We start from the raw sequence: 12,620 nt of genomic DNA, 5'->3' as shown, positions 1-12,620 counted from the left end.
GGCTCTAAGCCATCTATTTCACTCAAAAGCGGCGTGCCACTTGGGCACAAATAAGGGACAATACCCGAAAATGGCCGCGAAAACCTAAAAGAGCGACAATTAACTTCACGACCTGCACTCTGGGTCATGTTAGAATGAGAACTACCTGAAACCAGAGAGGAGCAACATATTGGCCTAAGTGGCTGTGGGCTCAACGCCAGTCTATATACGACTGACAACCCAGCAATTTTGTCACATAATGACGATCCAGACAAGGGACCAGTCATGGAACACAATCACGAGCGGCAGACGAAGCCCAAAGCTCAGGAGGACTGATGCAAGGAGAGCATTAGCGCAGTGATGGCACTCTCACACGCAGCAAATGGATAGAAGACGTCCCGCATCCGCATGAATTTACAATTTCTTCTGTTCCAGGAGCATAGCGTCTGAGACCCAACGGGGCCATATACCAGAAACAGGCGGCAGAGACCTGAGAATTGTCTCACTTTGACTCAGATTAGATATTTCCTGTGAGATATATCCCACGCGAAAGCCAAAGGTAATTAAAGATTCCAATTTTTCTTACTTTTACTTACGGTTTGCAAGCCAGAGTTGTCCCAATTGCACCTGGGAAATCTGGTGAAAGGAATCACCATTTGGGACTTTGCTCCATGTCGATTGCTCACTCCGTAAGTCGTGTTTCGCTTCATTGCTTTGCGCTCCATTTGCCAATCTCGGTCTAATGGCTTAAATGGGTGAACGAGCAAGCCATGAAAACCAAGATAGGCACCTCGAACAAGTCGAGACCGTCATCAATGATGGCGGCCTTTACATAGTGAAGGTGATGGAGTCCCGTAGCCGAGAGCGGGCGAAATTGCCCATTGCCAGCTATGAGGCGAGAATTAGATCCAGGCAATAATGAAAGAGGGAATGGACTCATACTTATACCTACTTAGGCCAAACGCCATGCTGGGGGGGGGGGGGGGGTTAAAGCGAAATGGCGGCCAGGAGGAGGGATTCTGTCCCCAAACCCACGCGCAGGAGGTTGCAGAGCTTCTAGGCCAGGCAATAACTAACTGCAATGGTGAAAAGTAGGAAGATCAAGGGGCATCTACCTTGACGATCTATGGGACCCAGTTCCGATTTGTGGTCTCCTTGTGCTGAAGGAATACATGCTTTGGACATTCATACACAAGGAGCGCCAAACATAGCATTTCCGTTAAGACAAACGTGGCCAATTCCACGTCCCACCCAGGACGTCAGAGATACCAACAAGTCAGAGGCCCAAAGACAAAAGAAGCATCAGTGTCAGGTCCTGGTACAAGAAGCCCATGAACGATTCAAGAATTGGAGAAGCAACAAGGAACTTGCGGGCCCCATGCGTGAGCAATCGCCAATTTCACAGGGGCAATCGTAACGGCCCCTATGAAGCAACATGCCGTCGAAGTAAGCCCATTGAATATCACAAGTGGGCATTTCCAGAAACTGTATACAGTTACCAATCCCCAGATTTGATAGGCTGGAAATATACATTATTTGCAAGTTAGAGGCCCCGAATCTGTTGACTACCGTCCATGAGCTGCCCTGTATGTCGGGGGGGGGAGGCATATTGCTTTGCACGTATACTGTAGCTGATCAAATCTTGTCTAGGACTCTGATTTGAGCATTATGGGGCGTCTCGTTTATAGCCAAGTTTGCCAGCTTAGTATCGACAAAAATCTCTCGGAAAGGGGGTAAGAGCAACAAACAAACAGAAGTTTTTTTTTTTTCGCCAAACCCAAAATATTATACCTCACGCAGAGCTCGTCAGAGCTCCAGAGGTTCAAATAGCGATAATAACGGCCTATGCCGATTTACATGATCACAGGAGTCATGATCATAAGTGGACCCTACAATGACCAGGCATTTCTGAAGTTTACTATGGACGCATCCAGCTAGAGTGTGATACTCAATCACTACTTCACTCTTGTGATGGATAAATCCATCGGCTCCAATACCATCCTGGTGGCTTTATAAATATGACCATTGACAACACGCGGTGCAAATGGCACTCCTTGAAGGGGACACATCTTGGAAAACCCTGGAACACGAATCACTGAATATCGCATTCGCCTCCTCACCCACATTCATGCCAAGGGTCAGAGAGTGGAGGATTTTGCAGTGTACTTCAAATATAAAGATACTTGTGTGCAGCTTTTTAACCTCGCAAGGGAAAGAAATCGACGAACAGTTCGGCAACCTGGGGTAGCATTATTGGAGAAGTCACGAACTGGGATGGCTTCGAAGAGCGTACTACTGTTTGTAATGAACCGTTCCTTTGGTAGTATAACGTACCCTGTGGCGCAAGCTAACAGTTCGCCAACAACAAACATACATATCGGTCGACTTTATACAAAGAAACCGAGGAAGGAGGCAGTACAGGCCCATTCTCTCAAACTGACGAGTGCCTGGCGCTCGAGAGCTCTATACACATTCCCCGAGCCACCGTTGAGACTTTAAAGCACTCTCAGTGTCGGGAGACTCCGGAGCTATGGTTTATAACGAACAACACACGTTGGTATGCTCTTTGCTGGATGCAAGGACACAGATGTATCCTACATCACCCAGTTGACTGGTTCGATACCAAATCACGATGAACATTATGCAGAGATACTTCGAATTCTCCGTCTTATGGGGTTGCGTATACGCTGGTGAATAATACCAACGAGAAAACTCGAAAGTATTCTCATGGGACATGAAACTAGTAGCAGAGAGTTCTCACATTACCAATCACGAGTCCCCATGATTGACTTCCTTGCTTTATTCTGAGAAGCCGAGGAGCTCCCAGTCAATGCACAACCTGATACTGTAGCGTCCATGTGCTGCCGGCTGCCCCGGATGCTGGGTTCTTTTTTCCCCGCGAAAAGTCCCAAGTCACCAGATTCGAAAGCATTTTTGGGGCTATATTCATGCTACAATGCCCTCTTTACATCGCCTTAATGGTATTCCTATCTAAGCCAACTATGCATTGCCAAAGACCCAGACTCGATTGGGACGTTAACAATCAGAAGTTCCAATTCCAGCTCGGAAACGCGAACATCCGCACTATTAATGACGGATGTCCTCAGTGGCAAAGTTAAGAGAAACAATGGAGTACCTTTATCTGACCAGTGAAAGTCCAACGGTTATGTTGTAGGCCCTGGGATCTAGTTTTGCCCAATTTCTACGGTGGAATCCGACGCCGGGAGTCTTCCCAACTTCTTTATCGGGAACCAGCCCTATGAACAACGACTTGATGTCACCCGCACGAGGAATCTGCTGGCACAAATGCCAACCGAAGACTTGATCCTTCCTTTCCAGTTTTTTGCTGTTGTATCGCATAATCATATGCATTATGAGCAATAAAACAATGCACTTCTCACAAATGAAATGGATTTATACACGGCCACACGGCGGATTACCACCAAGACATCCGTTACTTTTGTCTTTTACGTCCTTTCCGGTACACCATTTGAAGGGAGGGATCTTCTACTGGATGACAGCACTCTGTGCAAAGGCTTAAGCTTGGGAAGACATTGTAAGGTCTCGCATTATTGGCAAGGTTTTATGCTTCAAGAGGATATTACCATTGGAAGGCTACGCACATGATATGAATACAGGACACACCTTTATGCAAATGGGCATGGATCGATAAGGCATCCATTCGAATCGGATTCACGGTACGGAGAATCACGTCCAAGCGAACTCTTGAATAATGAGCCTGTCCACGCTTGATATGTTGGAGAATTTTGTGGATGAGTCGGCCAAATTAACCTGTCTTTTGCAATTCTATATGAAAAAGCGATTCAAAAATTTTCATTAATGTGGCAACAAGACTTAAGACAAGAATAGAATTCCAATACAAATTCTATTCCAATGGGTTGTGGTATGGATTTGGATTGTTGTACTCTCTTCGTGGGAGGAAGAAAAAGAAGAAAGAAAAAAAAAAAAAACAAATGGACGAGCCGCGGATTGAACGCGGGACTTCTCGCATGCAAAGCGAGCACTCTACCACTGAGTTACACGCCCTGATTATCCTGGATTTGCGGGGTATTTGCTATAGTTACCCACCACAACAAAATTCAACTACGAATTGGCTATGTCGTATTATTAATTCTTCCAATTCGATAGTTATATTCACAGAAATTCTATTAGCAAGCCAGCAATCTTTTAGATCAGGACATATTCAGATATCTTGCATAGCAGATGGCTCGCTGAAAAACGCCTTTATTCGCCAGATATCCAGATTCCAATAAGTGTATCCAAAGTATGCAGCCAACACGCAACACATATACATCGAAAATATTTCATCCAGATTCATCAAAACAGATCCCCAGAAGCAAGATAAACAAGATCAACCATCCTTAATAACCTGATCGTTCTGAAGCTCATTCTCCGACTTTTCCCCATCGTCAATCACCATGTCTACTTCCTTGATCGGATGTAATAGCATCGGCGGCAGACACATCCGCCCCTCTCCTGCCAGCTCCTCCTGTTCCCCACCGTCATTGTCAACCCGGTACCCGAGCCAGCGTCTCCAGAGGTTGGGCGAGAAGCCCGCGGAGTAGAAAAAGGTCGTACCACGGAAGTTGTGCTCACGTTCGCCGAAGATGGCTGTCCGAGCACCACCAGACGCGCCGTTGCGGCCGGCGTTGAAGACGGATTCGAGGTAGGTTGTTGGCCAGCGGCGGTCCATGTAGATTGAGTGTGGGACGGAGACGGCCTTGAAGCCGTGGTGGAGGGCGGTGGTTGCGGGGAACATTTCGGAGAACATGCTGTGGCGCTTGAGGCTGGTTTCCTTGTGCATGGTTTGGAGGAGTTTGCGGGAGAGGCGCGAGGCGGTGATGATAACGGTGCGGCGAGGCGGCATGCCGTTGTCCTTGTTGTAGCCTGTTACGTCGTCGCGGAGAATCCAGGTCGTGCCTTCGGGATCGTAAAGCGGGTTAAACACGATCAGATCTGCGTCCTCGCCAACGCCCCATTCGTATTTGTCCTTTTCCATTGTGGTCGGGGGGATGCCTTCGCCTTCCACCTCGAGGACGTCCTGCTCAACTGGGCGCACGGGACCCCAGATAGACTGGTCGCCCTGACCCTGCCATGAACCTCGACCAATTCCAGGTCCTCCTTTGGTCGGGTCTGTCCACATGTTGTTGGGGCTGTTAGTGCCAGTCTCGGTTTGTACCCGAACCATTTGCTTGAAATCCTCCCAGGATCCGTGCACAGATGGGACGTAGAATCGAGCACTGCGTTCCCAAAGACCCTTCCGGGGCTGTGCTCTGGCCCAGCTGGAGACCTTTTCAAAGAAATGGTACCAGTGACCGGTGTTGCGCGCGTCCATCTCCCAATTCCAGTAGTAGTCATATTCCGGATGTTGGTGGCCAAAGTATTGCATGCACATGAAGGTACTCCGGTAAACACCGTAAATCGGCAGGCCTCGCATCCCAGTCTCCTCCAGACCCGGGTACATGAGTTCCATCTGCTTCTCCGACCAAAGAGTTCCCATTCCGCGGAATTCCTCCGGGAGCGAATCATTGAGTACCCGCTCGTAGGTTTCGTCATCAGCCCAGATTTGCAAGTTTAGGTCCTTTACGTGGACGAGGAAATGTACCACATACTCTCCACCCGACAGAAGCGAAAGCTCAGAAATCAGGGAGCGCATGTACAAAATGTCTTCGGGTGTGTAACGGAAATCAGCCCAAGTCCGGATAACGACGGCTGTCCGAGGCAAACGGTCCGTTCCAGTTTTCGGTGGGTGCTTTTGGTCGTCCACAGGCAATGGCTTCTCATGTTTGGGAACACCGACAGGCATGGACAAGAAGCGATCCGGTCGCGCCTCTGGAAAATCCTTAAAGCGATGGTTGTTGCTGGCGACACAACGGTTTTGAGCAGCAGCCCAGTCCACCTTGCGGAAATCCACCGGAGGGTGATCCTCCCAGACACGTTCAGAGCCGTCGCGATGGCCCTCCAATCCTGCACCGATGCCTCCTCTCCTGACACTGTATCCTAACCCGTAAGGACCAAGACGACCGAACCGGTCGAAACAGACATCATCTTTCATCCCAAGCACCTCATTAGAACCAATAACAGCATCGGGGAACCCACGAGGAACACCAGGGAAGTGGTGGACCTGCGGAACCTTGACCGTTTGCTCTTCATCCAAGAAACACTCGCGCTTCTCGCCATATTTCTTCACGTACTCCGGCGACGAATACTCGGGGTAAGGATTAAACACCGAGCTGGAGAACGGAAGATCCCCATTGTCTCTGGATTGAATGTCGTTGTTTTCCTCCGCAATGGCATCTGCTGCCCCCAATCCCAATTCCTCCGATCCATCTCCAGGGTATTCCGGCGCATTATCCTTACGCGGTACCAGACTTTTCAGACCACCTTGGTACCTCTTCAAAAACGGAAAGCTCTCCCATACCGGCGGTCTAGCCATCGGCCTCGGCAAATCGATATGAACGTTCATCACAGATGAGGCAAGCGTAAATCGGAAAAGGGTAACGATAAAAAGTACAAGACCCGAAAACAGCGCTAGGCAGAGCCATCGCATGATCCTATTAGGAACACGGAAGCCCACCCCGGCGCGCGTGCGCCGCAGGGCTGCGGGTGCTAACATGGGCTGCTGCTGAGCCTGCTGGTAGGAAGTAGCGACGGCCTGAGGTGGCGGCGATGACTCGAAATCGCTATCCGAATCGAAAGAGCTGCGACGGCGACGCTTATATCGGGCACCGGAGGGCTGTTTTTCGAGATCGATGGTGTCGGGGACACGGTTAGAGTTGGCCTTGTAGGCGGAGGAATGCCTCCGTGTCTGGACGGTCATGGTTGCGGGCCGTAGCAGGCAAGCATCGACCGGTTCGACGTCACAGGAGTTCGAGAAGGCGTGGACAACGGGAAATCAATGGGACAACGGCATTGAATAAGGATATCTTCGGTTCGGTAGAGGGAGAAAGGACGGAAGATTCTATTCTCGTCTATTTTGTGTTTGTCTTGTGGTCAGTTGAAAGAGTCTCACAGCAGCAGCCGGAATCAGGAGAGGGGAGGATGCGCTATCACCAATCAGCAGAACCACTCTCTTGGCAACCAAGGCAGAAAGATCAATTGTCTGAGCTGTCAGGGAGAAGAAATAAATAGAACGACGCCGTTAAGGGTCCAGTCCACAATGCCGGAAGCGTCGTGGTCGATCGATCTCGGGCGCCCGAGCAAAAGCCGCAACTTAAGAGACGGGAGTAAATAAAGAACAAAAGGGAACAATTCTAGAATAAAAAGAGAGGGGGGGGGGAGAGAGACGGTTAACAGCTTAGTGTCTTTGAGACACCACCGATTTTCATAAGGCAAAAGTGGAGAGGAAGTGGTGATGTGATGGTCTCCCCGGCAATGGATGCTCGTTTCAGCATGACGCGCTCACATGACTTGGCGCAGGACATTTTGTATACAACCAGAGTAGTTCAGATGTACCACTCAATGCTGTGGTCTGGAAAATATTGAGTACCAGGGATGACATGGAGTGAATACAGAGAGGCCGGTTCAAGATGGTGGTTGTGTATCGGGAATTGCGGGGGGTTCCTACACATGCTACGGGGTCGACTTCCGGTGAAGTCTAAAGATATTTCATATATTTCTCACTATCATTATCATAAACATCAAACATCAACAGCTCGAAAGAACCATGCACTACAGCTTGAGAGCGGATGGTTGCGAGTTAAGCCCCGACTCGATGGCCTTGATCTGTAGGGCCAGGAACTTGGAGTAGATCCGGCAGATGGCCAGGTTTCCTCCCATATACCAGAAGCCGGGGTGACCACTTGGACGCCACATCTATAGTATTTTAATTAGCACAATGTTGGAAAGCAGCAGAATGGGAAGGTCTCGTGAACATACCCCGTTCAATTCACCCTCTTCGTCCAGGTCCCACACATCCACAAGCCGATCAGCAACGCGATCCCCAAGGACCTTTCGAACAGTTGTCCGCATATTGTCATAGCCAGTAGCCAGTACGACGATGTCTGCCTCCAACTTACTGTCGTCTTTCAGGATGAGACCGCGCTCGTCGAAGCCCGAGATGCCCTCAGGGCTGTGCTTCATCTTGATCTTGCCGTCGATGATCAATGAGCTACATCCAACATCGATATAGTAGCCCCCACCCCGGGTCATGTATTGCCGGGAAATTCCTGCCCCATCAATGCCAAAGTCCAGCTTGAACCCGGCCTTCTCGAGACCTTCGAGGGTATCCTTTTCCACGGCACGGACTCGGTTCGTGAAGTCGACGGCCAAGGCGAACTGGACAGGGAAGGGCAAGCTCTCCGTTATGATATCTGCTTCTTCGGTCGGAGCTCTAGTGATTGTCAGTGGATATGCCACATAGTAGTTATAGTAGGGATGTTCAAGGAGGCCATACCCATTCTCTTCATGAAGGCCCTCGTGCATCATGAAGACACCCTTTTCAACTGTAATGACATATGTCCCGCTTCGCTGAAGCATGGTTGTATCGGCACCATTCTCATAAAAGTTCTGCGCAATATCGTGTCCACTGTTCCCAGTACCGACCACGACCACCTTCTTGCCCTTCACATCGGATTCCGAGGCGTCACGGTGCTGGCTGCCATGATATAATTGTCCCTTGAACCGCTCCTGTCCCGCAAAGGTTGGAACCTTTGGTTCGCCCGAGTGACCGGTACACCACACAATATGCCGGGGGTGAAGGATCCGTTCACTGCCGTCGCCTCGGGTGAGAATAACCGTCCACTGGGATTCCGAGTCGTCGTATTCTGCAGACTTAATGCTGGTCTTGAGCCAGACATTGAGCTCCATTATACTAGCATACGCTTCGAACCAATCTCCGAGTTTGTCTTTGGGGGTGAACTGCGGCCAGTTCTTGGGGAACGGAAGGTATGCCATGTGCGTAAACTCGGCCGGATCGTGGGTAACAAGGGTCTGTACATAGCAAAGGAATGTGTTAGCAGGCGTCATCTGAGTTACCAGTGTCAATTATCGAAGCCTACCCTGTAACGCTTTCTCCAGTTATCCCCAATCCGCTCATTCTTGTCAACGATAAGATTCGATACTCCGAGATTTTGAAGTCGAGCAGCCGTGTTAAGCCCTGCCTGGCCTATACAAAGAAAATGTCAGATTATAAATCGATATGTGAAAGACATAGTCACTTACCTGAACCAATAATCAGAGTCGTGGGCTCCTCATCAAGAAATTCGACTTGTCGCTTGCGTCGTTCAATCCAATTCCCTTTGAAAAGTCCATCAGGCATCGACTCGATGGTCCCTTCAGCTCGATTTACACCAAGCGGTTCCTTGAACTGCTTTAATTCCTGTAGAGACGTGTACACAGCATACGCCTTCCACTTCCCAGCCTCGTTTACCGTGAGACGAAGAACACCGGTTCCATTCCCGACGCGAGACTCGAAAAAGAACATCGAGGAGATCCAATTCAGATCTCCCCTCGGGTTCTCCAGCTTGGGCTGGAATTCTCCTTGGTGCTGTAGACGGAAAGAGGACAGCTGGAATCGGGGTTGGTTTCGACTGAGGAAGTCCTTAATCCCATCGGCGTTCTGCACCGTGTGGAGGTCCCAATCCAAGGCCAGCATGTCTCGCCACCATGATTGCTCATGGAAGAGCTCGGGGACCTTTGCATAGTCGCCAATGGCGAGCAACGTCTGCAAGTTGTTGAGCCATTGCTGAGCAATTTCACGAGGGTCCACGAATCGAGGGGCTCCGGGGGTTGCAGGAAGCTGGATGATGTGATGATTTTGAGAAAGAGTCATGATGAATTAGAGAAAGAGGAAGAGGAATTGCGATTGAAATGCTGTAGAGAAGTCGAGAGCAAAAAGCGTGGCTTACGGCAGTATAAATACCCAAGCCAAGCCCAGGGGCATGAGTAACTGTAGCGAGAGTTGAAATCATCGGAACCAGTTACAGAGCTGTTACTGAGCTGGATTAACGGAACATGCGAGCTCGCGTAGATCGTCTCGAGGTCGTGGGGTAAGAGGGACGACCCCGGATTTGCTCCGAGGAAGGTCACCCGAAGAGCGGGTGTACCGATTGGGAAGGTGTGGCGGGCGTTATTCGAATCTTCTGGACTCGTATATCGGCTTACCGACCGACGCAGGGAATGCAATTATACATAGAAATATGTACTCCGTACTCTTGGTGACGGCGAATTACTAGAAACGGTATAGCGTTCCTATATAGGTTTAGCGTCCCATTTCCGCTTGGCACCGCTGTGCGTGCTCTATAAAGTCGCCCGCCATCGCTGCTTCAACTTTCAACCAAAATTCTGTTGTTTTCCTTCCACTTGGTTCTCCCGCTGCCTGGATGATTTTGGTGAGGCATTTTTGCTATTGATTCTCTGTCTGGCTTCGCCTTCTGATCTTTGTTGGACTGAGAAAAGTTGATTGGCACAGACTGATTTAAGACACTGATACCACCAACCACCAACAACTTCACCTTGTGACCAGCGTCGCCAATTCGCCTTCTGGCCTGCATTGGACAGGGAATCAGTTGGTGCAGAGAGACCAGTTGAAGATATTGATGTGCCACAGCACTGCTGACTTCACCTCATGACCAGCATCTGTAACGGCATGAACCACCTAACTATATAAGTGAGCGCAGTGTGACGGCCTGGTCACGTTGGCTGGCTGTCACGTGAGTTGCAGTTGTTTGCTTTATTGATAACTACAGCGTTACCTCCTTTCTTCCTTCCTCATGTCAATTATTCTCGTCGATAGCTACCTAGGTAGAACACATGAGTTGATGTTCCATTAACCTGGCTGAGCTCCGTGACACGCAGTACTAAGCCGACAGGCTTAGTATCCTAGTCTTTTGCTCCTGACGCAGCAGTTATCTCTCTGGAATGCACCCTAGATTAGTGGCCGTGACAGCATCACCGAATGTTGAGAATAGCTGCGGGGACCACTATCCAGCTTCACTTTGTCTATACTACTAGACATGGGCTTGGTTGGTGCACAGGGCTTGTTGGACACAGTGGCATTGCCTCATAGCTGAGACAGGCCATGCATGGGACATAGGAGACAATAGACATGTGATAGGCTACGCCTAGGTCAGTACTCAGACCCTCGTAAGTGTCACGGGCTCGGAATAGCAGATAATAATGAATCGACGTTCCTATCTAAACTATTGTAGCCATCGACGAGAATATCGAATCTGGGTTCTGTGACCCCGCTAAGTGCTTTCCTTCTTTGTATCCTTGCATGGTGGCGTTTGTCGATATCAGCCACTGAGGCGGCGTTGAGGCGTTAAGCCGTCACAAGTTGAAACGGGAATTCAGCGGAATAGGCCGTTTCTTAGGGTCGATTACTCCACCTGTACGTGAGACTAGACTATGAATGAATAGATGGAATAGGAAGAGCAATAGTGCTATATAGCATAAAACGAATACTTGAGTGCTTGTTATCTAGAATGTGTGCTCTGTATGAATCCTCTAATAGAGAGTTCGTTAGACGGATTATTGTTAATCCCATTGGGCCAACTACATACTACGTAATTCTTCGTCAGTGTGACAGCCTCGACACGGAATTACTTTGTCCCGGTCTCAGACATTACCTTCCAGTGGCAGCTATCGCCCGTCAGAACCCCAAAACTCAACTAAGAGATTGAGGAACACCAGCAAAACAGATTTGATCATGGTGTTTGCATGAAAGTCTGCAGTTATGGCGTCCATCGCCCCCCATCTCACGCCGGAAAAGCCGACCGTGAGCTAAAAACACAAAAGATCACCTGAACCAGAGAGCCCAGCGAATAAAAGGCCTCTGATGACCGAGGTACGTTTCTCCTACCCCACCCTCTCAGCTACTCCGGTACTAACCACCGGAAGGGCTGGATGGGAATACTTGCCAAGGAACTCTTAGCAACTTCAAACCCGGACCGCGCTGAATTAAAGTCACTGAGTCAGGAAATGTCCCAGGAAGCACTGACAACTGTCGATCACACCACCCAAACAATCACTAATCAACTTGGTATGTCCTTCGTGAACCAGTTGAGACAGCTCCAATCAGAACTGTGCAGTGTACGCGAAGAACTGCATGATGTACGCGAACAGAATCTCACCACCATCGACTTCTTTATCGTCAGAGCCTCAACCCTTGATGAATGGGCAGAAGACCGAGACCCGATCTGGGACGACGATCGGAATGACCGCGTTCATGGCGGGAGATTGCGAACAGACGTTAAGACCACGCTCTATTACGAACCAATGGAGCCCGAAAAGGTCTCACGTTGGAAAAGCCTATTCAATCGTTACTACGGAATGCCCTTTAGTAGCATTGTCGAAATCATCGGTACACTCCCGGATACTGTGGTGGAAGTTATGAACCGCCGTGCAAGTGTGCAACGGATGAAAGTCTAGCAGAAAGGTTACAACCAGGGACGTCGCTTGACAATTCTTCGGCTTGCAGACAAATACATCCAGCACTTCAGTGAGAAGGGCACCAGTGGATTAGCGGATGAGAATGTGAAACGCGATTTTCAAATGCTTGAAAATACCTGGGAACGCGGTTGGCGGGCGGCCGCACAGGAAAAACAAGGATCATAAAGGGGCTTCATGTATATATTATCAATGAATCGCAGGTCGATATCGCTTAAGTATTATAGTTA

The 12,620-nt window shown here is 49.4% G+C and overlaps 3 protein-coding genes and 1 non-coding gene across 4 annotated transcripts; 1 reads left to right on the top strand and 3 right to left on the bottom strand.

The window, feature by feature from the left end:
- Positions 1–3,220: 3,220 nt before the first annotated feature.
- On the bottom strand, positions 3,221–6,820 carry ASPGLDRAFT_70373 (DUF3405 domain-containing protein; the record flags this gene model as incomplete). The annotated part of the gene is made up of 2 exons (XM_022549474.1): positions 3,221–3,236; positions 4,398–6,820. The coding sequence occupies 2 exons, from the start codon at positions 6,818–6,820 to the stop codon at positions 3,221–3,223; spliced, it is 2,439 nt and encodes an 812-aa protein (XP_022395710.1).
- Positions 3,955–4,026, bottom strand: ASPGLDRAFT_t171. Its single transcript has one exon. It is a non-coding gene; the product is annotated as a tRNA-Ala (tRNA).
- An 851-nt stretch (positions 6,821–7,671) lies between the features above and the next one.
- ASPGLDRAFT_70372 (putative flavin-binding monooxygenase) lies at positions 7,672–9,772 on the bottom strand (the record flags this gene model as incomplete). The annotated part of the gene is made up of 5 exons (XM_022549473.1): positions 7,672–7,815; positions 7,879–8,332; positions 8,396–8,931; positions 9,000–9,106; positions 9,163–9,772. 5 exons carry the CDS (start codon positions 9,770–9,772, stop codon positions 7,672–7,674), a joined length of 1,851 nt encoding a protein of 616 aa, XP_022395709.1.
- A 2,152-nt stretch (positions 9,773–11,924) lies between these two features.
- Positions 11,925–12,603, top strand: ASPGLDRAFT_53040 (uncharacterized protein). The gene has a single exon (XM_022547892.1). It carries the CDS (start codon positions 11,986–11,988, stop codon positions 12,370–12,372), a length of 387 nt encoding a protein of 128 aa, XP_022395708.1. The 5' UTR covers positions 11,925–11,985; the 3' UTR covers positions 12,373–12,603.
- Positions 12,604–12,620: the final 17 nt, after the last annotated feature.

Source organism: Aspergillus glaucus, assembly GCF_001890805.1.
Source record: "Aspergillus glaucus CBS 516.65 unplaced genomic scaffold ASPGLscaffold_36, whole genome shotgun sequence".
Lineage (NCBI taxonomy): Eukaryota > Fungi > Ascomycota > Eurotiomycetes > Eurotiales > Aspergillaceae > Aspergillus > Aspergillus glaucus.
Note: the sequence above shows the minus strand (reverse complement) of the source record. Positions and strands in the feature narration are given on the sequence as shown.